The 25633-nt window shown below is 41.2% G+C and overlaps 1 protein-coding gene across 1 annotated transcript in view; it reads right to left on the bottom strand.

The window, feature by feature from the left end:
• Nucleotides 1-25633, bottom strand: part of GLUD1 (glutamate dehydrogenase 1) — a 38193-nt gene that overhangs the window by 6778 nt on the left and 5782 nt on the right. Inside the window, exons 2-10 of the mRNA XM_047073074.1 lie at nt 14425-14505; nt 13854-13909; nt 12983-13046; nt 8200-8294; nt 3694-3873; nt 2821-2958; nt 2478-2615; nt 1959-2039; nt 501-624 (exon numbers count right to left, since the gene is read on the bottom strand). Of these exons, the coding sequence (XP_046929030.1) occupies nt 501-624; nt 1959-2039; nt 2478-2615; nt 2821-2958; nt 3694-3873; nt 8200-8294; nt 12983-13046; nt 13854-13909; nt 14425-14505 (957 nt within the window). The remainder of the gene's footprint in view (nt 1-500; nt 625-1958; nt 2040-2477; nt 2616-2820; nt 2959-3693; nt 3874-8199; nt 8295-12982; nt 13047-13853; nt 13910-14424; nt 14506-25633) is intronic.

Consider the following 25633-nt stretch of genomic DNA (forward strand, 5'->3'; position numbering starts at 1 on the left):
GAAAATGCTGAGGGAAAAAGAAACGGAAATCGATGGAACACTTCACCCAGATTCTCAGAGAGGGCTGAGTAAAGCTCGGTTGGAGGTCTTGGTCTTATTCCAGCTTGATGAGACTGGACCATTAACTCTGGAGCTACTCTCGTCAAGGAAAAACCACACTTGCATCAGAAGACTCCAAAAATTCTTGACGCTAGAAAGGCCTTTACTAGGAGCAACCAGAGACTGGAATGGATGAGTCTCACTAGGAGTTCCTGGCTTAAAAGGATACTCTTTATATTTATTAACTTATAGATGATGTTATAGAAACATTATATCACGGGGTAAACACCTGAATATAATTTTTGGTCCTAAGACTCATGAGAGAGAAGAATATGATTTTCTGTTCTGAGATTAAATTCTCTAGGATTGCAAAAAGTGAACAGTCCTTTTCAAGTGTAAGCTAGTTCTAGCCTTTTAGCTGGCCCCAAAGATTGTTTTTGAACAAGGTCATCAGAACTCACTGAGCAAGTGGTAGTTAGAATCCCTTTCATATTTGAAGGTCAAACGGCCATAGCTGACGTGATTTAGATTCTTCAGCCACTCAAAGTAGGATACTGTCACTCCTCCGGCGTTCAAGTAGAGATCCTACACACAAAAATGTGACAGGGAAGACACCAAAGAAATGAGAAGATCATGGCTTTACTGAAAGCTTTCAATGAACATCAGAGATCCATTTTAACATCAAAGCAGATTAAGCTTCAAACTTCCCAAATATATCTTAGATTGTATCAGGAATTTCACACTCAGGGGCACCTGGGTGACTCAATCGATTGAGTGTCCGACTTCGGCTCAGGTCATGATCTCACGGTTTGTGAGTTCAAGCCCTGCATCGGCTCGATACTGTCAGCCTGTCAGTGCAGAGTCCACTTCGGATCCTCTGTCCCCCACTCTCTGCCTCTCCCCCGCTTGCACTCTCCCCAAAATAAATAAATATAAAAAAAAAAAGGAATTTCACATTTAAATTTAACTAATGTCCTTCCCAATCCACTTAAGTTTTTTTTTCCATTTTGAAAAAAATTAACTTTTTTGTTTATTAACAAGCATTTGATCAACTATGGTTAGAGCTTCTTTCCCAAAGAAGTCTTTAGACAAAACTGTTTGCCCACTCAACGATGCACTGGATTGTCCACAGGGTGCCTCACCAGATCAGCGTTCCTTCTCCTACTACCTAAGGGCAGTCTGTTTCAGCTAAACTGAATTTCTTAAGTGTTTTCAGCAAAAGTCCTAAATGCATCATAAGTCCACACTAACTTCCACTTGCAAATAACCCCATGCTTATCCAGTGAAAACCGAAACACATATTCCTCATATTCGCTTTCTGAGTAAAGCAGCAAGGGAGATTTGAAATGCATAAGGTTAGAAATTACACCAAAGCTCATTGTTCACGTTAGAATTTGTATTTCTAGCACAATGTACATTTATCTAATTGGATTCTTTTTTTAAAGTTTATGTATTTATTTTGAGAGTGAGAGTGCGCACATGAGCGAGGGGGGGAGGGGCAGAGAGAGAGAGAGAGAGAGAGAGAGAGAGGGAATCCCAAGCAGGCTCAGTACTGTCAGCACAAGCCTGACACAAGGCTTGATCCCACTACTATGGGCTCATGACCCGAGCTGAAATCAAGAGGCGGATGCTTAACTAACTGAGCCAGCAAGGTGCCCTATGATTAGATTCTTAAGAAGGCTAAATACATACTCAAGAAAGAGCCTGAAGTTGGAAGAAAAAGTTCAGGTCAAAGTGAAAATTGATAGGCTTTTTACACTAAGCATGCTTCTACTTTATTTACTTAAAAGCAAAATACAGATGAATTCACTATAGCTTGGGAAATGAATGACGATCTTCTTCTCCCCACAATTCCTCACAGAAGACAGTTAGGGTTTCAAGTACATTTAAAACCTGGCAAACACAGATAGATGACTTACTGGAATCACCATAATGTTCCTCTCCAGGAAGATCTTATCAGCCTCTGGAGTTGTCGGCCCATTGGCACCCTCAGCAATGATCTGCAAGAGAGTCAGGACATACAGAAATACCAACATCACCACAAACCCCTCCAGCAGGTGCAAGAGGTGTGTGTGTGTACGGGCAGGGGGATGGGCAGGGGAATGGGGGCGGGAAGAGGCAGAACTCCAGTTTGAATGCAATTATTAAGAGTTATTTTGTTCTATAAAGCGTTCTATAAAGCGTTCTATTTTTTACCTTTCTATTTTCCTAACTGCTTTTTGGAAGCTTGGTTTAAGAGGAAAGTCATGGTGATGGATGCCTGCATAACTGTGAATATACGAAAAGCTATGAAATTTTACACTTGGGTGAACTGTATGGTATGTGAATTGTATCCCAATAAAGGTGTAAAAAAAAGGAAAGCCAACTAAGAGCTTTTCTATGACCCTCAGGGCATTCTACATTGGTAAGGCTGAGCTCAGGTTCTATCATGCTCTCACCTTGGCTTTGACTCTGGGTGCATTGGACTTGGTCAGCTGCTTCTCGCTGGCAGCAGGGATCAGTATGTCACAGTCAGCCTCCAAGATGCTCCCTTCATAGGGTTTTGCCTTGGGGAAGCCCAGGATTGATCCATGTTGCTGAAATTGATTGAAAAATCAGAATTAATGGCTACATCACTGTTTAAATGTTTATGTTTAGAGCCTATGAGATGAAGACTCATCTATTAAGAGCTCTTTGGGTTACATTTTAAAAAGTAAACAATGGAAATAGATTTTAATAAGACTTATTTCAACTTTACAATATTCAGGGTAGTCAGACTATTGAGATATTAGATTGACATACCAATTTGAAGTCTTCCAGTTCCTTTGGGTCAATACCATCTGGATTCCATATGCTCCCATCAGATTCACCAACACCAATACATTTAGCACCGAAACGATGTAAATATCTCATAGAGTGCAGGCCCACATTCCCAAATCCCTGTAAAGAACAATTACACGTGATATAGAAACTAAAGTCTTAGTGCACATGGTAAAGTCGATTCTGACCAGTACCCCTTCTGTAAGTTTAGGAAGAATTCTCAGAATCCTTTGCCATAAGAAACAATGTACTAAATGGCTTCTCTTTAGCAATTTGTTTCAGAACATGGAACCCATTTATTTGTGATAATGGGTCCCAAAGAACTTTAGTTTGGTTGGTGCAGCCTTGTGGCTTATAAAGAACTGGCAGTGGTCAGTCATGCCACCCAAATCCTTAGGCCCTGATGACCAGGTGTCCTATGGTTGCAACAACATAAAGTCACTCACTGGGAGGCATATGAATTCTATTCTATTTCAAAATAGGATTCAAAAACAAAAATAAAAAAGTAGCATTCAACTTAATTTAGATTCCACTCAGTAAAATACCTAAATAGCAAGCCCATTCTTCCTCAAAGTTGAAATATTCAACTTTTAATTCAAAGTTTAAATTTCAGTTTCAATTTTGACCCAAAGAAGTTGGTGATAGTTTCATATGTATCTGCAAGATACTTAAATTGGTACTAGTCACACGAATTATACCAAGGTTCAAAAAATAAGGCATGTATTACTCTGAAAACATTCACTCTAGAATTTAAAAGATTCAAAAGAATGACATTTTAAAAACTGTAAATCTAAAAACACTGAAAAACTTCCTTTATGTAGATCAGTTATTCTTTAAAAAAGCAAACATTCTTACCTGAACAACAAACGTTTTGTCTCCAAACCCTGGTGTCATTCCTAAAATACTCATGTAAGAAGCTTCATTGATGAAGTTTTCAATTCCATGGAAAACTCCCCGGCCAGTAGCAGAGATCCGTCCATGGATTCCACCCTGACTGATGGGCTTACCAGTAACACAGGCATGGGCATTAATATCCTGCAAGAAAAAGTCAAGATGTCACATTTCTAACTAATATGCTCATTAAGACTATGTGTGTGCTCATGGTACACATTCACCAATAGGGAGAAAACTTACTTTTTCAGATTTCTATTCTTAGAAAATATATAATAAGATAGACTATATTGTCCAATGGGATAAACAAGGTTTTTAGGAATTTAACATCATCAAGTACAAATAATAATATCACGAAACTAGAGATAGTTCTGCTTAAAATATTATTCCCTCAAAAATATTTAAGCCCTATTAAGTTGGAGTACACATCTCACATGTGTCTTAAAATCTACTATAAAACTTGAGCTCGTCACCAAAATGGAGCCTAAGTAGGAAGAGATATTATGGTGTTCTTGGTTAGATGGGAACACTCGATATGGTTAAGATACTCTTCTGCTCAACTAATTTAGAAATTCAATAAAATGCCACTTAAAAAAAAAGAACTTTATTTTTTAAAAATGTTTATTTCTGAGAGAGAGAGAGAGAGAGAAAGAGAGAGAGAGAGAGAGAGAGAGAAAGAGAAAGAGCACAAGCAGGGGAGGGGCAGAGAGACAGAGGGAGACACAGAATCTGAAGCAGGCTCCAGGCTCTGAGCTGTCAGTGCAGAGCCCGATGCGGGGCTTGAACTCACCAACCGTGAGATCATGACCTGAGTCAAAGTCGGATGCTTAACCGACTGAGCCACCCAGGCGCCCCTAAAAAAAAAGAACTTTAAAAGATAATATTCAAGTTCAAATAAGAGTGGATTAACAAAAGTATTCAAGAAATTAAAAAAAAAAAGACAAAATAACTAAGGGGTTTGCAGGAATACCTACCAAATAAAAATACCCATTAATCCAAAGATTCTACTTCTAGGAAGTCACATTTTTTTGTGCACTTAGTATGGTATCGTTGGGGTTAGGGAAGCAGAAAGGTATATGTGGGTGAGACGGAGCCGCTCCTGCCTACACCGTGAGGGGAGGGCCTCTGGTGGCAGCAGTGTGCTCTGGAAAGCAGGGTGGGAGAGGATCTGTCTTCACCACCCGTCTTTCTGTAGTCTGTGAACTGACCATGTATTTTTGTTCAGAAACAACCATAATTAGGAAAATGAAAGGGCTTGGGAGAGCGTCCTTTCTGAGGTATATCAAATATACCGTCAACTGTATCAGCCAGAACAGTGCAGGAGAGACAGACTGATCAGTGGGGCAGGAGAAACTAGACAGTCCTACCACATACAGGAAACCAACACAAAATGAAGGAGGTGTTTCAAATTCGTGGATAAAGTATGGATGGTATGGCTACTTAATAAACTCGTGGGGCACTCTGTTACCCATGTAAAGTAAGATGAAGTGCCTTACTTCACACCATAGTCCTACCCTCCAATAGATGTTCTAGCTGGGTGAGTTAAAAAGTGACCTGGATTTTATCTGTATTGTTTAACTATTTTTACCAAGACAACTTAGAATTATATTAGCTGCATAACTGCCAGCAAAAAGAATAAAAGCTAAAAAAAGAGAAAGTAGTTAGTAAAGTGATTTACAGAAATTAGTAGTTTTCCCACAGTTTGCCTTCATGAATAATTAACACTTGTGAACGCAGAATTGCAAACCTAGTGCCAAATGCTTTTAAACAGTGCAAATGCAAATGCTGGAGCCACAGTCCTGTCGAGGTCAGGCCCACCCGGCGCCAGCTGCCCAGCTCCCCAGCCCCCCAGCCCCCCAGCACACCTGACTGTCCCGGAAGCCCACCGACAACACCCCTCCCTCCCAGGCCTGTGCCTCTGGGCAGGATTAGACACAAGTTGCAGCATGTTCAGGTCTACATCTGGAAATCAGAAAAACTGTAGCTTCCTTACTTTTAGGCCCTGATTTTGGTGTCACTTTAAGAAGGAAGTCTTTCGCCGGGGTTTGCTGGCAGAGCCTCACAAAATTTCCTTTTGTTGTTAACCACTGGCAATGAGCCACAAATAATGATTGATACATGGCCCACTACTCTGCACTCTTCAGTCTAGCGTCTCGCTTAAAAAGAATGAGAGACCATATCCAGAACTCATTTAACATCAAAAGGTGACATGGAAAAGCATCATTTTAGGGAGTGGCAGTTGAAATAAAAATTCTTTCAAGAGTCTCATACTGCTCCTGTTTCATTTCAGGGATTTATGCAATTCACCTGATGTAATACTGTGTGTTTTACTAAGGAGTGGGTGCTGTTCTAAGTGCATTATATTACTAGCCACTTAATCCCCACTGGGTGCTATTACATTGTCGTCTTACACACGAGGAGACGGAAGCACAGAGAGCTCTAGGCACCTGTCATGGGTCACAGAGCTGGTGTGTGAGGGAGCCTGAGAATCCAGGCTGCCCACCCGTGCTCCCACCCACAGACTGCACTCCCTCAGAAATTCAGACATCAGCCCGGGGTCTGAATTCCTCCCCTGCATGCTGCAGCCCCCTTCCTCCTTCTCAGGAGGGAATATTTCTCTTCTCCAAGGCTCATCTTTCCACTAAGGCCCTTAAAAGGAAAATTCATGAGGACTTTGTTCCCTTGGAAGATTCTGCTACCTCTACTGTTCACACCTTTCTCCCATCGTCTCTCACATGGAGGAATCTGGGGCCATAGCCAGTCAACTTGCCAACAAAACAACAAAAACCTTTCTCTTTGGGCAACAGCCACCTTTCAAGTCTTCTCTCTGCTGTCCAGTGCCATTCTTCTCAGGGAAGGCTACTCTTCATGCCCTACTTCCCTCTCTCAACACCCCCTTGCAGCCTGGCTCCAATCTCCGTCCCATGAATGATCTAGTTGCTGAACTGGTCTCTTCCCAGAAACCCCTCCCTTAACATCACCACATGGAACTCTCAGCATTTCTCATTCTTCTATGACTGACTGCTTTCCCTCTAAATCCCTCTTTAGTCTGTCCATTTCTCCCCAGCTCCAGGGCAGGCCAGTACCCCCTCTCTTCTGGGCTCCTGTATGGTGTCCTGCCCCCAACAGTCCCAATTCTCTGCTGCACACAGAGTGGCGCTCAAAATGCCTCACACCTGCTTATAGTTAGCAGTCCCCAGCTTCCTTCTGGTTTCAGGACAAAGAACCAGAGTCTCTGCTGTCACTCGTGGGGTGATGATCTAGTCCGACCTTCCTCTAACTGGCCTCTCCTGCACCCTACTCTCACTTTCCCCTCTGGCTACCACGGTCTCCTCTCAGTCTCAGGTTCCCCTCTTCTGCATTCCAGAACTTTGCTCAGTGATTCCTTCTGCCTGCCACACTCGCACCCCCACCCATTCCCCAGCTGATCCTATAAGCTTACTCCTTCACGGAGGCCTTTTCTGATGTCACCTGCAAAGGCTTGGCCAGGCCCCCTTACACCTTTTCGCTGCATGAGAACTTCCCCTGCTCTCATTTATCCCAACTGTACTGGAAACCCTGCTTGTGTGGCAGAGGTACTCCATGTATGCATTTTTTTTTCCATGTATGCATTTTTAATGTACGTCTTTTCAACTCCCTTTCGATTCCTACCCCTTAAATGTTTTTCAAGGTTCCAACCCTTTTCCAAGAACGGAAAGTTGGCTTTTCTTTTTGTGTTCTGCATTAGTGGCACTACTTCTGCTCAGTCCCCTAGATTCAAGTCTTCCCGGGTCTCCTTTTCCTTGATGACACACATCCACTGCAGTCCTGCGGAGCCTATCTCTGCCATGCACCACTGCTTCTCCCTAGCCCCCAGGGCCCCCGGGCTCCAGGGCAGCCCAACACCACCAGCCCCCTCAGCCCCCAAGACAGGGTCAGCACCAGAGGCTCCCCTCTCACTGGCCTTGAGTATTTTTGTCCTAGTTCATGTATTTCTTCGCTCTTCTATCACCCTTCTAATATGCCTCATCTCCTAACGGTCTGAGCTCTACTGTTTCTCCTCCTATCCCCGCAACCTCCATGTTCAAATTCTGCCCATTTTCAAGGTCTAGCCCAGACACCTCGTCCAGGAAGCCTTCTTTCAGAGATGTAACTCCATCTCTGTATTACACTATCTCCATACCTCATCTGCTTCTTTACTTCCCTTCTAGTGTCTTGCAGCATGTCCTGCTCTGCCTAGCAGGTGATCCGTTTTCGAGGTTCCATCCCAGCTTTCAGGATGGGGAGGCATGTAAATGAAAGCTCAGGCCATATTCACTACATTTATGGTTTGTGACTAGAGAGAGGGAAGTAAAATAATATGCCAATCAAGACATGATTAAAGGAGAGGAGAAAAACCCAGAGAATTCTCACCTTCCACATACAATGAGCTTAATTGCTATTTCTCGTAGATGGCGAATGAGGCCCTCAGGACCTTCGGTGGGTACTTACATAGTGCCCGATGGTGCTGGCATAGGTATCAGCAATCCAGGACATCTCCCGCTCGCCCGTGCTCATGTCTGGGGCAGGCACATCGATGCCAGGACCTGGGGCACAAGGAAAGGGCAGTGTGCCAGCTTTTAAGATAAACTCCTCTCAAACACATAGATCCTTGGGATTTTCTATAATAACAAAGCTACCACTGTTAGAAAACTTTAGATTTCATCTGTGTAATTAATTGAAGCCATTAGTTGAAATTAGCCACTAATTGAAATATTTGCTAAATGTTTCACTACACAATTATACACACACACTGTTACATAGTAATTTCTTACGGTGGCGTTTCCTGCCTCTATGTTTGGAGGTTAGCTCTGCTGTGACAGATGTGAGCCACTCAACTGAACTTCTGAACATGTGAGCATAAGCAAATCAGTGTACCCCTCTTGACGTCAGTTCCTTGAACTGCAGTTAGAGTAAACAGTACCATCTTGCCCTACAGAAGGATGACTCTTACGGTTAGGGAGTGTATGAGTCTGAGACAGCACAGAAACACATCACTTCTGGGGGCGGGGGTAGGGATGGGTAAGCCCTCCCCACCAAGCAGGAAAAGAAGAAACAGACACATTGTTGAAGCAACTGAATTAAGTCCCATTAATACCTTCACACCTGTGCTTTGGCCTGTTGTTCAAAGCTTACTCAGTGTATGCAATTTTAAACCTTAGTTTTCAATTCCTCAGATCGCAGAAAATTAAAAAGTTTGAGGATAATAAGAAGTTAGTCCACAGGCAGCAGCAACAACAACAACAAAAAGTCTAGTGACAGCACTAATACTGATGGCCACACTGAGATCTCAGATAAAAATGCGTTAAATGATGCCTACTCAAATCGGCCAAAGTAGGGATACACAGAAATACATCTCCCGAAATAGTAAGAATCAAAATAACCTAAGTATCTAGTGAGTCAACTAAATAAAATACAGTGTATCTATGTAAAAAATATTCACCGAAACACACGTGGAAAAAAAGCAGGTTTCATACAGCACGTATATAGTATGTTCCTATTTCAATAAAATTCTTTTTCCCTCTCTAGTTAGATCTGTGTAATATCTAAGCATCTATCCTTCCACGTGTATACACTGTCTGTGTGCAGAAGTTTGGAAGGACACGCTCACACTTGTTCACTAGGTTTCCATTTTGGCCTTGTTTTTAACTTTCTATATTGTGTCAATTGTATCATACAAACTCATTACCTTCATAAAAAGGAAAACACAACTTTAAAAATGATTAAGCTATTTAAAAAATTTTTTTTAACCTTTATTTTTGAGACAGGGAGAGACAGAGCATGAACAGGGGAGGGTCAGAGAGAGGGAGACACAGAATACGAAGCAGGCTCCAGGCCCTGAGCTGTCAGCACAGAGCCCGACGCAGGGCTAGAACTCACGGACCGTGAGATCGTGACCTGAGCCGAAGTTGGCTGCCTAACCGACCGAGCCACCGAGGCGCCCCAAATGATTAAACTATTAAGTCTCTCAAATAAAGTTCTTTCTAAGGGCTGTCCCTGAGTTCTATATTTTTTACTTTTTAACCAATAGAACAAGGTACGTTTTAGTATTTTCCTACATCTCAGACGCCCAGATCCTAGGTGATGTGTTTCTCTGCACAAGTTGTGATGCGATGGACACAAGATGGCATAAGACAACTGCGAAGTGGTCAAGCCTTGCTTTTTACAGTCCTACCCCTCCTCCTGGCAATCTGTCACCCTCCTGGGTTGAGTACCCTTTCCTTTAGGCAGCTTCTAAACCTCATGAAGTCTGACTTCCCCAAAGTTACTCTCCTTCCATATAACTCTCCTACTTGGAAGGATTCATTCCACATTCTAGCCTCATCTTCTGACATCCCCATTTGCTCATGATGTCCATTCCTTTAGAGTGACATACTTCGAGGATGTCAGTAAAGATCTGTTTAATCATACTGCTTTTCTCCCAAGGTATCAATGACAAATTGCTCCTGAATCCTTCTGGTGGTATCTACAAAAGTATTTTAGCAATATCAAGGGTCAAGTAACCTTGTTGGCTCAAATAACAATTCCAGTTGGAGAAGGGCTATTGGCAAGGAGCAAGTATGAGGAATATAGTTTGTAAATCAGAAACGTACCATGATACATTGCTTCTCAAAAACCTCAATTCATCTAGACAGCCTAAGGTGAGACAGTTCTCTCTACCCAACGCCAAAGTCACAAAATATTATTAGGCTTGTGAGTTTTCTATTCCACACAAAAATTGACATTCAGATCACAAATAGTTCCTGAGTTGCAGAAAAATTCTCAAATATCTTACAGAGAACAGGTCTGAAAGTCCATACCTTGTAGAACATGTAACTACCCTCAGGAAAGCTAAAATGCCATCACTCAATCCCATAATAGTATAAAGAAGGTGAAAAACTGGCTGGAGAGTGCAGTTGCTTTAACAGAGCATGAGCAAGAGCTGAAAGGGCAATTCTGGTGCCTGATACACTAGGAGAATAAAAGGAAGGAGACATCAGGTTATTGCAAGGGAACTTCACGGTTTGCAAAGGTGGTACCTAAACTCACACAGCAGAATTAGCACCAACCTTCACAAGCTTTAAAAAAAGAAAAGACATAAGAGGAGAGAACACTTCTTAACTCATTCTATGAGGCCAGTATTATCCTGATATCATAGACATTGCAAGAAAAGAATCCTACAGACCAATATCCCTTAGAACACACACATGCATACACGTACACACACACACATACACACACACACAATTTATGAATGAACTTGTCAGAAGTGGTATAAATCTGTGCATCGAAGACTACAAACTACTACTGAAAGACCTTAAAGGACACCCGAGTCCGTGGACAGTCAGTATTCCTGGACTGGAGCACTCACCATGGTGAGGACGGCAACATCCCTATGAAAACCCCAGCTGACCGTTTTTGCAGAAACTCAAAAGCTAATCCTAAATGCACACAATGTGACAGGGCCAGGACTCCGAGCCAGCTTTAACTCATACTCTCAAACTGTGTGGAAAGAGAAGTTGGAGAAGAATGGAGAAATGACATCAGTTCCAGAAGTTTGCTCAGGACCAGTTCTGTCCTGGGGGAAGAGAAAGAACTCCTTCACCTCCCTCTACGTGCCACAATCGGGTTAGCTGCAGTGTGAGGCAATGAGGCCTCAGTACTTAAACCAAGGAGTCAAACTGCTTCTAACCTTTGGAATTATAAGGTACTTGACAATATAAATGTAGAGAAAATTAGCTGGTTATACTCTAGATAAGGGCAATAAATACAACTGAATAAAGTCTGAAACCACTCAAGACCATTAAATACGTTTGCGACTTAAGCTAAGAGGAAATACGATATAAAAATCATGAAGGCTGTCAACAGGCTGAACATGACAGCAGTTCCCCAAATCTCAGAAGTAGTGGGCATTTCCGTAAAGGAGGCAGTCAACTCCAGCTACCCAGTGCCTTGCTTTGCCGGTATGGTGGTAGTATGAGCTCACAGCAGTGCTGAGGGGGAGGCATGCCAGGAATCCACATGCCTTTTGTTTGTTTACTTACAAATTTTTTTTTTTAATGTTTATTCATTTCTGAGAGACAGAGAGAGAGAGAGCAGGGGAGGGGCAGAGAGAGAAGGAGACACAGAATCCAAAGTAGGTTTGAGGCTCTGAGCTCTCAGCACAGGGGCTCGAACCCACCAACTGAGAGACAAGACTTGAGCCTAGGTTGGATGTCCAACTAACTGAGCCACCCAGGCGCCCCCCCACCCCTGCATGCCTTTTAAATGATGAAAGACATTGAATCTGGTAAAGTTCTAGTGTTAACTTTTATTTATTTCTATGCTAGTTTATTTATTTCATGTCCTTTTTTTTCCCTAAAAAGAGGGCATTTCAAAATAAAGATATCTTAAGTTCATAGGAACCTGTCAACCAACAGTTGGGAGAATATTGGGGAATAAAAACACAGGGGCTGGAAAACAGAGAAAGAGTAGATTTTCTTTCTTATTTTAGTCAGTCTTCTTTATGTTACAAGGGCAAACATTCTATTAAATATTTTTTTTTATTTAAACAAATTAGAATCCCTCCAGATCAACAAAAGAAATATAAAGACTTAATTTGCTTGAAAATTAAAGATTAAATGAATATTTACACATCACAGCAAAGAATTCACATCTTGTACGAAAGAGCACATGAGATAGATGACAGTATGATACGGAAACATCAAGCCAGTGAAGATCAGCACCTCAGAGATCTAGTGTTTGATGAAAGGGCCTAGTAACAAACATTAGGAGCCCCAGGAACCCTCCAAACCAGCCGGTGATGGCAGTGTGAGCTATTAGTGTAAGGCCCCTCACCTCCCAGCCTGTGCCCACTGTGCTGAACCTCCAATTCCAAAGGCATCAGATTTTCCACCGCTTTCAGAACAGGATCACTACTGTGAAAGTGATTTCTACATATTAAAAAAATGTTTATAATACAGGTATTATTCAGTTCCTAGAATCTTTCTGGACATCACAACAGAGATTGTACAAGGAGACGAGGTGGAAGCGATCTGTCTGGTGTCCACACTACATAGTGAGAACCTGAACTTTGCTATTAGAGATGTATCAAAAACAGGCCCATATACATCCACCATATTTGTCACAAAACCCAGCTTTTCAGAGTAAAAGGGCAGTTCTACCCATGTACACACAGGTAAAAGCAGGAGTTTACCTTAAGAACATTACTTTTTAGATGTTCCTACTCTGCAGAAACCTGCATGGTAATACGTACCAATAAAGCCCTTCTTTGCCAGCTCCATCGTAAACCTCCTTGTGATCTTTTCTAATTCATTATCCTATAAAGGAAAAACATGAAAACAAAACAACAATGAAACAAATGTTTTTGACAGAAAACTACTGGTGGAGATAGGTAATAGTTGGATTATATTTTCTATTTATAGGACATTTTCACCTATCTTCTTGTGTAATCCTCAAAGCTCATAAAACAGGCATTTCCATTTTAAAGATGAGAAAATGACAGATCACAAATTAGGTCATATAAACAACAGACAGTAGAATTAGGGCTCAGATCTCAGTTCCTGTTCTCTTTGTATTAATATAGGACCCAATGAGCAATCCCTATGGTATATTTTCATTTAAATGGTTAATCTTAAAAAGAATGAATTCATACATGTTATGTTTGTAACAGATGTTACTTTGGTGCTGTAAAGTATAGTAATGGCTTAAATTAACTTGGAACTGATAGGATAAACAATAAGATTTTTACTGAATTAAGACATTTGTCACTGGACCTTGATAACCCAACACAAAAATCTCATAGTAATATATACTATATTTATATAGAGCATATTATATTTATGTTATAGAATATACAACATGGATATAAATGCCTAAGAATATGAAGGTATTAACTACCTTCTAACCAAGTGAGAAAATGAAAAAAGGACATTGATCATTGATGTTAAGCCAGGTGACCCTTATATGGCACAACACTCAATGTGTTAATTCTTTACTTGTTTTTCCATTCCTTTAAAAAGCAATAGGGGCCATTAATCTCACTGATATGGGGGACACACAGAAGCCCAGTAATTACAAGTCCCCCATCAGTGTATCATGTGCACAAATGTCATTTTGTTACTTACAGTATAGTTCTTGGGATTGATCTTAACACCAGCCTTGGCACCCCCAAATGGCACATCTGGAAGAGAAGGCTGCAAGTTGTTATTCCATACAAAGGATAAAAAACTTAAAGATGCAGAAAGCACTATGCAATGTATAAATATGACACTTTAAGCTTTAGTTTCAAAAAATTCAAGAAATAAATCCACATCAATCTCTTCTAAAATGTTGTACTTTAACTAAAACTCTAGAGGAACAGAAATGATAAGGCTAGGCAAGTTATGATGCATAATCAGTGTGCTTTCCTAATTCTGAAAGAAAAAAAAACATTTATTTCCCTTCTACTATGATTTGGTCTTATTTACAGTGTACAGAAAGGGATTTAAAAAAAAGATCTACACTTCAAGAAAATCCAATTGATTCCTATAACTCCTCCATTAAAAAAAAAAAAAAAAAGACTAACTCTTAATTAAGGCTAATTGAAAAATGGTGTGGGCATTAAACTGTGCACCTTGAATAACATCCTAACAGTAACCCTGTATGTAAACATATTTCCCCAAGCGCCATTAGGTGGCAACAAAGGAGATCACTTACCAACCACAGCACACTTGTAGGTCATCAGAGAAGCCAGGGCTTTCACTTCATCTACACTCACATCAGTGCTGTAACGGATACCTGAGGGGGTGAGAAAGAAGGGGATGCATTTAGAACACCCTTCTGGCAGGTTAAAAAAAAAAAGTGCTAGAAATTGAACTGTACACACTTTTTGCATTCCAATACCTTGGTTATTTCCAAGAACACTTAAAGAAGCTTATGATACAAAGTCCAGGGAAATATAAGGAGTCACCTAGCAAGAGCTACAGAATGAGCACTGAATTTAAGTATTTGGACAGTTATGAGCGAAAGACTGGTGTTGGAGTGCAGTTTCTGTGTTCTGGTACAAGCTCAGGATGAGACCATGGAGCAGGGTTCCTGGGGATTAAGAGGTGAATGGGGCACAGTCCTGTCCTCTGGGACTGACAGCCCAGTGGGAAACACCAGTAACTATGATTCCACAAGACAAAAACCACCTTCAAATGAACGTTACACTTTTAGGAAGGCAATTAACTCCGGGAAGGCTTTACAATTTTTCTTTCATGTTTTGACTTAGGTGATTTGGTAGCAAGGAGCTCAAAAATTTTGCTTTCTGATAGCATACAAATATGAGCAAATGGATAGTCAACAGATTGATTCAACCTAATATTAGATGTCTAAATAGAAGTTCTGGCTTCAAACGAGTACACCCAGATGTCCCAGTCTCTTCCTCCCTTCATTCACTGTCAGCCTGTCAACCAAGAGACGAGAAGCTGACAAGTCATTTCTTTTTCTTGGAGATGAGCAATTCCCTCTATCCTTTCTGCAAGGATGGCAGGAGGCCAAGCGACAGACAACTGTGTCTCAATGCGCCTGTACTTGGTAGTGTTAGGTGTTTGGTAGAGTGGACGTGGAAAGTGAGTATGTCCACTACTTTGGTTTTGTGGGTCCTGGTCACTCACCCTCCCAAGTTTTTCAGGGTTAGGCCACCCCTTGTCCTCTGCAGTTCATTGTTTCTTAACCCAAAGGAAGAAGGCCAGGGTGAGGTTAATGTCTGCATGCTACCTGGCGCTCCCTGGCACAATGTGTGTTTGTGAGCGATAAAGGATTCTTGAATGACGCTGGGTACAACTTCCACTGAGTTACAGTAATGGGGGGCCTCAGGGACATCTCTTAAAGAATTTTGGGAACAAAAGTTTTTCAGATAGCAATATACAATATCTCATAAACTGGTGGTTGGAGAGAACTTCCCTAGTCATTTTTATTTTTTTTAACGCTTATTTTTGAGAGGGAGATAGCAGCATGCGTGAGCGGGGGAGGGACAGAGAGAGAGAGAGAGAGAGAGAAGAGGACAGACGATCTCAAATAGGCTCTGTGCTGACAGCAGAGAACCCAATGTGGGGCTGGAACTCATAAACCACGAGATCATGACCTGAGCCGAAGTCAGATGCTTAACTGACTGAGCCACCCAAGCAAGCCCCCCCGTCCCCGTCATTTTTTTTTTTAATTTTTTTTTTAATGTTTATTTATTTTTGAGACAGAGAGAGACAGAGCATGAACGGGGGAGGGGCAGAGAGAGAGGGAGACACAGAATCTGAAACAGGCTCCAGGCTCTGGGCAGTCAGCACAGAGCCTGACGCGGGGCTCGAACTCACGGACCGCGAGATCATGACCTGAGCCGAAGTCGGACGCTCAACCGACTGAGCCACCCAGGCGCCCCAGTCCCCGTCATTTTTAAAAGATGGCTTCTTGTATATTTCTGCAAACATCTATCTAAACACAAATGATATCTTTTCCAATTAGCAATAACTGCACCTTGGATAAATCTCACTGGCTATGATACTGCCACTGCACAAAGCTAAACGCCAATGATATGACTTAAGAGAATTTTATCTGTGGTACATAGATCATAAAGAGCAAATTCTAAAGCTGAACATATTTCTTTAGCCTATTAGAAAAATAAAATGACTATATTTAGAAAAGGGAGCTCTTGGAACAAATTTACTTGTTAATGAAATTTTAGAATAAGGAAGGACAATTTTTTTTTAATGCTTATTTAGTTTTGAGAGAGAGAGAGAGCAGGGGAGGAGCAGAGAGGGAGGCAGAGAATCTGAAGCAGGCTGTGCACTGTCAGCGCAAAGCCCAACACGGGGCTTGAACTCATGAACCGTGAAATTGTGACCCGAGCTGAAGATGCTCAACCAAAGGAGGCACCCAGGTGCCCCAAGAAGGGAGAGTCTTTTTAAAGATAGAGCAGCTACCTGTTGCTTTAGAGCTTGCTTCCCTATTTTGTTCAGGCCTCTATTAAAACTTTCTTCATTCCAAGAGGCCTTCCCTGACCACCTGCTTTAAAACAGCACCTTTCTCATTCCCACTCTCTAGCCCCCTCTACGTTAATGTTTTACCACTGACTTTATATTATAGATTTGTTGACTGTCTTGGCTTCCCCACGTGGGAAGTTATCACCATGAGGACAGACTGTATTTTGTTCAATGCTTCAATTCCTGGTCCCTAACATAGAAAATGGCATGCGTGTATTAGGCATGCAAATACAGGATGAATAAATATATGAATATTTCTTGACTCTTAAAACTTAAGGTATTAAGACAGAAAAACCGTAGTCTCTAAAAATTCTGACAGGCCTATAAGTTCTAAACAATTCACAACACACTGCATGTATTACAAAAGGACTATAAAGCAGTAAGAGGCAAAAGCACCAGGTCCTAAAAAGTACTCCAGAAAAAAAAAAAATTGTAAGTAATATTACAACTAAACATTTGTTTCTTTAAATTTTTTTTTTAACGTTTTTATTTTATTTTTGAGACAGGGAGAGACAGAGCATGAGCAGGGGAGGGTCAGAGAGAGGGAGACACAGAATCTGAAACAGGCTCCAGGCTGTTAGCTGTCAGCACAGAGCCCGATGCGGGGCCCGAACCCACGGACTGCAAGATCATGACCTGAGCCAAAGTCGGCCGCTTAACCGACTGAGCCACGCAGGCGCCCCAACATTTGTTTCTTTAAGGCAAAATTGGGGGGTGGCTCAGTCAGTTAAGGGTCCGATTCTTGATTTCAGTGCAGGTCATGATCTCACGGTTGTGAGGCTGAGCCCTGAGTTGGGCTCCATGCTGAGTGTGAAGCCTGCTAAAGATCCTCTCTCTCTCTCTCTCTCTCAAAAATAAGAAAAAAATTTGGCTTAAACACTAAAATATGTTTTGGGGCATCTGGGCGGCTCAGTCGGTTAAGCGTCCGACTTCGGCTCAGGTCATGATTTCGCGGTCTGTGAGTTAGAGCCCCGCATCGGGTGCTGTGCTGTTTCGGATTCCGTGTCTCCCTCTCTCTCTGACCCTCCCCCGTTCATGCTCTTTCTCTGTCTCAAAAATAAATAAACGTTAAAAAAAAAAATTAAACACTAAAATATGTTTTTAAAATCAGTGAAAATGCTACTATGCAATGTGGCAAATGCCTCAGTGAAGGCCGTGCTAGGCCAGTGATCTGGGCCGGGTACTTCCTGACCAAGTGGACCCAGCTCAGTGGCAACTACTGTGGTGACTGCACTTGCTTACCTGGGGAGGCACAGCCTCTGTTCTCAGGTTCCATCAAGACCGCACAGGACAATGCACGTGAAGCAGCTGACATGGTCAATAGTTCAATCTCAGCTATATTATCACTGCTGTTGTAAGTATTACGAAGCAGTGGCAGATAACAAAGAAATCTATGTCTTAAAAAGGCTAAACTTATAGGAGTTTAAACAAACAGCTTAATAAACCTTGATTTCATTACTTTAAGATAAATTCATGAGGGCAGAATAACAGTATGCTATTGAGAATTAGTATTTCTATCATACACAAAGCACTTTCTTCATTGCTCTTTTAGAGTCTGTGGAAGTAGTCATTAAGTTATTTTAATTTCCCTTTCTTTTTAAAAAAATTTTAAATGTTTATTTTTGAGAGAGAGAGAGAGAGAGAGAAAGGGGGGAGGGGGGGAGAGAGAGAGAGAGAGAGAGAGAGAACACGTGAGCAAGGGAGGGGCAGAGAAAGAGGGAGACACAGAATCTGAAGCAGGCTCCAGGCTCTGAGCTGTCAGCGCAGAGCCTGATGCGGGCTGGAACCCACCACCAAGAGATCATGACCTGAGCTGAAGTTGGACACTTAACCGACTGAGCCACCCAGGCGCCCCCAATTTCCCTTGCTTTCTTTAAAAATATTCCATTAGTTTCAGGTGTTCCACATAGTGACTGGACAATTCTATATACTACAGCATGCTCACAAGTGTAGCTACCATTTTTCTTGCTTTCTTAAGGGAAGGGAAAAGTTACTTTCCCTTATCCAGTGTTTCAAACTAATACATTCAGTGGGAAACTAAACACAGCCTGAAACAGTAACATTTACAAATCTGATTATAATCCTGTTATTCTAGACACTGATGCTAATTAGAAACTGGACCCCTCCTAGTACAAGACAGTGTAAACAAAATGCCTATGTTACTGCAACAGTTCTAGAACCATGAGTCAGAAATTGTGTATGTATAACAAAAAAACATGTTTCCACTGGATGGAACCCAGGCATTCTTGTGTGTAAAGTGAAATTTTCTTTCTGAGCCACACCCAGTCAGAAAACTCAACTGCAAGATACAGAAGAGAAGTAGTTACATAAATTACCTTTCACATCAGCATTTTCTGCAGGCTATGAGCCAAGAAAGGCTTCTAGTGAACTGAGGCAACGGAGGGGTAATAAGGAAAGGAGCAGAAGCGTTAGCAGGGTGGGGAAGCTCTGGAGCAGAGGAAGGAGGGGGCAGGGAGGTACCCAGAAAGGAATGCAGGTGGTCGGTTACTGCCTGGGCTAAAGAAAAAATAGGTTTCATTTCAACTTTCTGATTAATCAGTGATACATAAATGTTGTTACTTCTGGAAGCTGGCAGACATACCAGCATAGGGTTACTTAACTGTTAGTCTGGAAAACAAAACAAAACAAAACAAAACAAAACAAACCCCCAAAACCCTTCAAGGATAGCCTTAAGTAAAATACTCTGTGTTGTAACAATGCTTGAGATGAAACAAACTCCCTCCAGTACAGGAGCTCACACCTAAGGGAAGGCTAGTTGCTTTGCTTCTCATGGGACTGGAAACCAAAGATAATTACTAAAAATATGCGGTCACCTAAAAATTCCTAACCACATTCTGATGGACACTAAGAGTATGACCACAAAAAAGAAGCCACTCTCTACTATATTTGTAAATCCAATGGATTATGAGATATTAGCACAACTGGGGTATGTGAGGGACAAATGATGCAACATACTTGACGTGACACTGACTACCTGGAGTTAGGGCAGACCTCAGACTACTGCAAAGTTGTAAAGGAGGGGGGAAACGTAGCATTTCTGAATACCTACTATATTTGAAGAACACAGAATTTGAAAACAAAATCGTTCAATAAAGCCAAATGACAGGTAAGAACACACATGCACAGAAGAAAACCAAGAAACCTTAAAATATTTTAAAACAAAGTGAGGCAAGAAGGATCTTATTTGCAGTCTGAATGTTTTCACTTTTCGTTAACAGCAAGCCTTTACTTCTTTTCTGTGGGGTGGCAGGGAAGGCTAACTAGTGAGCAGGGCCGATAGGGATAGGATGGGGGCACAAGGGCAGAAACTAAAAGGGCCAAGAATTTTATTCCAGAAATGGAAAGGAGTCAATTAGGTTTTTTTCTATTCTAAAGTCCTGTAGCACTACCCATTAGCCTATGTTGCCGCTAGCATTGCTAGTGTTTGGGAAGAGACGGATGGGGTTTGTGAGCGACAGCACTAGTAGGTATCATGACAGAGGTGGATGCTTTCAATGAAAAGCAGAGTCCACAGCTGGCAGAACTAGAAAGGAAATGGGGTGATTACGCAGGTATGGACCACACGGCAGGCGTCCTTAGAAACAAGGACCCCCAAATCAAGACCCCATTCTCACTGGCCCACAGAGTAACCTGTACTTCCAGTTCGCCAGCGGAAACTGACCACCACCCATGACAGCGTTTATTATTTATCAAACCTGGTAGAGCTGGAGGAAGGGTTGGTGGTAGAAGTCTGAAATCAGACCTCTTATTCTGAAGAGTAATTAACTCTGCCACATAGTTATTTTGAGCTAACTGGTATCCAGATGTTTCAAAAGAACACTAATAAAATGCAGACATCTGCACACTACACAGCACAAAGCATTTCTCTGCCTTTTGACTTAATGACCAAAGATATTCCTTACTACACCAGGTTTTTCTAGGAGAAATCAAAATCAAAAGCAAAAATTAGCTAAAGCTGCTATAGTGAAGAAACCACACCAGTTCCTTACTTTGAAAAATTTCAGTGAAAACCACAACTGAGCAGCTTGAATTTTTTTCCTTTTGCGAGCTGACTCAAAACCAAAAACATACAAAAAAGCTCCTAGCAACTAAGTCACCATTGTTTTTTTCTGTGATGAATCATTAACGAAACACATTCATGACAATTTAAATGGTTTTAAAAATTACTTGAGCCTGGATCTTTTAAGAGGTCTTTGATTTATTTATCACAAATTCAATTTCCAACTGCATTCTCTCACTTTTCAGAAAACCAAGAGTTCTACCACAAGCACAGAACTCACAGAAAAGCATAAAGACCTCAGAACTCTTGAAATGCATGCCCTAGCACTCTTGCCATTTACTCACGAGAACATCTTTTCTCACTTAATACTAATATAATTTCCTAACGTGTAACAGAGTAACATAATTACAAATGAGGAGAGGAGGGCAAGGGGCAGTGGGGAACTGGGACCCTCCAGCATGTAATGACCTCGGAAAACATGGGAAGTCTCAGATAAAAATTCAGTTGGCAGTGCAAGAAGCAGGCCACATAGGAACAAAGGAATATCATAGCCTTTAACTGCTTTTGACAGTGTCCATGTCTATGTAGGAAGGCAAGGAACCAAACACTTAAAGAGACAAACTTCGTAATAAGTTCTGGGAAGCATATGTTTAGCTGATGTTGGAGAAATGAAAAGGACATTTCACTTCTTCTTTTCATTAACATTAAAAAATTATACAACACATATGTGTATGCGTTCATCAAAACTTAAAAACAAAAAATTGGAAGTCTCCCCTGACCTCCCATTACATACCACTATGTAATCCCAGTCTTCTCTTATGGGGGACTATTCTTGGTGATTGAAGTGGGTATATATAGATCCTTCCAAATAATTTGCCTGCATTTAAGTACATATTATTTATAGGACACAGAGTTCTGTTGTGTGCCTAAGTATTGAACTTACTGCACAATGGATGGAGGAAGGATTACACATTAAGAGGGGGATCTTGTTCATTTTTTTCATCGACTTATTGGGAGAATAGCAGTAAACTTAGCCACACCTTCCTACCAAACCGGTCTTGGAAATGATGCTAGTAAAAGTGGTGAATATAAAACCGGACATTTAGTAAAACATAACGATAACCTGTTATAAAAAGGTTCAAAGGGTAAAGTATTGAAATTACAGATATCCAGTTTCATATAAATTATTTACAAGTCTAGGTGATATTTGAGATGGTTCTGAAGAGGAAGAAGAGAATTAAAGGGAGAAAGGAGATAAGGGATAGATGGGCACTACAGGTAGAGCGACTATATTTTGCAAGAGTAAGATCGGGAAAATATATATGCCTGTATTTCCAAGTTTTGCTAAGGATCATTTTACACCAAATCTCCTTTATTTTCAAAATCCAGTCTTCTTTCCTAATAATAATATCACCTTTTCTTCCTAACAGTGCCTCAGGCTAGAAACTTGAGTTGTCTTTGACTTTTCTCTCCTTCACTGATACATCCTACCTGTTGGGGAATACTGTCCTTCCTTCAAAATGTTTTTAGCTGCCCTTTGCTTTTCATTTCTTCTGCTATTACTTATCACCTCATCCTCAGCTCCTCTGCAGCCTAGCTCTCCTGGATTTACCATTATGCACCCAACAAGCATAAAGGGAAAAAGCTGTTTCTGCTCGCATACGTCGGACACCGTATGTGCGGGTTTTCCATACCAACAACCAGCTCTCTAATTCTCTGTGGACACCAACTGGTTGTCATACACAATTTAATTCAGTTTTGACACTGACTACCTGGAGTTAGCGCAGACCCCACAGATTAAGGGCTTAGTTCCACAAGACTGGCCTTCATTTTAATCTCAAGCATTGGGTGCCCACAGTACACATACTTTTGTCCAACTTGGCTGGACGCTCTCACACCCTCTCCTCAGGTTTAATAATTTGCTATCATGGCTCACAGAACTCAAGTAAACACTTTACATATGTTTAATGGTTTATTATCAGGGTCCTGAGCACAGGAGCCTGTCTCTAGGTAACAGATGCACCGTCCTCCTGACACATGGAGGTATCAGGAAAGCTCTCAGAACCTAGTGGTTTACGGATTTTTATGAAGGCTTCCTCACAGAGGCATGATGGGTGTTAACTCAATGTCCAACTCTTTTCCTTTCCATGGAGGGCGGGGGATGGGGCTGAAAGTTCTAGGCTACTAATCATGGTTTAGTCTTTCTAGTCACCAGCTGCCATCCTGAAGCTATCCAGGAAGCCAGCAAGAAGTGCCTCATTAGAACAAAAGATGCTCCTATCACCCAGGAAATTCCAAGGGATTTAGGAGCTCTGTATCAGGAACTGGAGTCCAAGACCAAATATTAGGACAAAGGAGGCTCCAAGCACCCCCATCACTCAGGAAATTACAAAGATTTTAAGAGCTCTATGTCAGGAATTGGGAGCAGAGACCAAATAAATATTATGTCATAAAACCTCATTTTCCACTATTTATAAACACACAGTCTGTCCCTATGACTCCATCACACACAGTCCTGCATCTTGTCTGGGCTGAATCAGTCACCGCCTTTATTTCTATCTAAAATGACCTTTCAGGGCGCCTGGGTGGCTCAGTCAGTTAAGTGACTGACTTCGGCTCAGGTCATGATCTCAAGGTTTGTGAGTTTGAGCCCCGCGTTGGGCTCTGGGCTGAACACTTGGTCGGAGCTTGGAGCCTGCTTCAGATTCTGTGTCTCCTTCTCTCTCCGCCCCTCCCCCACTTGTGTTCTGTCTCACTTGCTGTCTCTCAAAAGTAAATAAATGTAAAAAAAAAAAAAAAATTTAAATGACCTTTTCCCCCATCCAACTCCTATCCAGCCTTCCCTATCTGCAGATCAAGACTGTCTCTCCCTGGTATCTCCTTTGAACTCCTATTGTAGCAATGCATTGTTTAGTGTTTTCAACTGTGTCATTTATTGACTGTTCCTGGGAAAGGAAAATGTAGAAATAGAATACTGAACTAAAAGCAAAAGAAGAATGATATAGATACCAGAAGGGATTTGGGATTCTGCTCTATTTTGAGGAAATCAATTAAAAACATTTTAAGAAAAAAAAATCAGCTTTGTTTTCTTCTTTTTTAAAGCTTTCTTGTGAATAGTTCCCTTAGCAAAGAGCAGGGTACCTGACACAGAGTAGGCAATTAAAAGACCTGTAATGAACAGGTTAACTATCAGAAATCCCCATGAGCTAAGGAATGTTCCTTAATCAAGCATAAAGTTTAAAGCTCTTGCCTGCAGAGAAAATGAACACATAATGGAAAAACTGATTTATTTGGAATATAGTCTATAGCTCATATAGCTTATTCAGTAAACCTCCAATGGGGGTACTATCACCCTTGACTATTCCCTTGCTGTTTCTCTCTTGCTAAAAGGGATTAAAAAAAAAAAAAAAAAAAAAGAGTCCTAAATCCTACTAAGGCTCAAATGTACAAAATGTTTTGAAGGCCTGTGTTCACATATTTATGATAATGATACGTGGGCAAAAGGAGTCATATTACTGACAACCTTTATAATTTCCATTTGTGTCATCTTTCACATTTTCCTCTAGCCAAGAAGCAATTCAGAAAAGTTAAAAGGTCTGACAGACTTTCTCCAAGAATAAATAACCGGAAGAAATAGCAATTCATTACAAACTATAACTTCTTCGTTTTTAAGGAAGAGACACTCAGAAGCAAGCCATGTTAAAATGAGTCCACTGAAAACCCTTAAAGATACATGTCATACACTTTGGCAGAGAAATGAGCCACTGTTCAACACCAGAGCTCTTCAAACCTCTTTCAGTGGAAAACTCTAAAATGTTCTTCCATTGCCTAAGTAACTGGAATAAGTGGGCCCATAAAGATATCATATACGAGTGAGTTCTATATGCACACTTGTTGGCATATACTTGTTTTTTCTAGGAAGAAGGCAGGCCTTCTAATAACCTTTAACACATTTCGAATGAGCCCCAGTGTTGGGAATTATTGTGTGGATGACATGGCATGGTTCTCAATCACTGCTTATGATACAATGTATAATTTTTTACATGAAAGCCCCCAGAAAATAATTATTAAGAAAGTGGGTGCTGGAGTCAGAGGACGGGACTCTTAACAGGGCCCAACTCCACTAGGTAACTAGGTGTGTAACCTTACCAGGAGTCCTCCACTTTTCAGCCTTGGTATTTGCATTTGAAAATCAGGGCCAACAGTGTATCTCATGAGGTTGTTATGAGGGATAAAAGTGATGATGCATGAAAAGCTCTTAGCAAAATGCCTGGTATACACGGAGAACGCAATAAATGTTAGATGTTAGGTTATCCCTTGCTTTCCAGTTGACCTTTGTGGAGGCAGGATCTCCCAAGTGTTGTTACCTTGTGAAAGGAAACTTAGAAGGTCTCGAAGCAGCCCTTTTCCAGGCTGTCTTTTTGCCCTTTGCAAAACCTTTCCTGCCTTTATCAGTAGTATTTCCTACATTGATGCTTCAGTCTTGATAGTGAGTACTGCAATCTGTATCAATTTCTGCAAAGGGGAAAAAACACTGGTTCCTCAGAATAGCTAGGTCAGTTTTAGATAATGGCTTTGGATTTAAAGTTGTTGACGGTTATTTCCTGGGGAAGAACTGGGGGTAGAGCTGTTTTACTTGTCATTTTACAACTGTTATCACTATATGAATATTTGAAAGACATACATGTATTTTAACAGGAGTTTGTTGGGTGGAGTCATCATGGGCCATTTATGAATTGATGCTCTTCACTAAGTGATATTAGAGATTAAAAAGTTTTTTTTGTATTATGAAAATCTAATTATTATGCAAAATAAACAGAAAAGAACCCCACAACAGAATTTTTTAGCATCCACAAGCTGATAGTTTAGTCTTTATTGGTTCCTGGCA

This window comes from Lynx rufus, unplaced genomic scaffold (assembly GCF_022079265.1).
Source record: "Lynx rufus isolate CCGP_SWC_20201006 ecotype Redwood Valley unplaced genomic scaffold, mLynRuf1.p SCAF_11, whole genome shotgun sequence".
Lineage (NCBI taxonomy): Eukaryota > Metazoa > Chordata > Mammalia > Carnivora > Felidae > Lynx > Lynx rufus.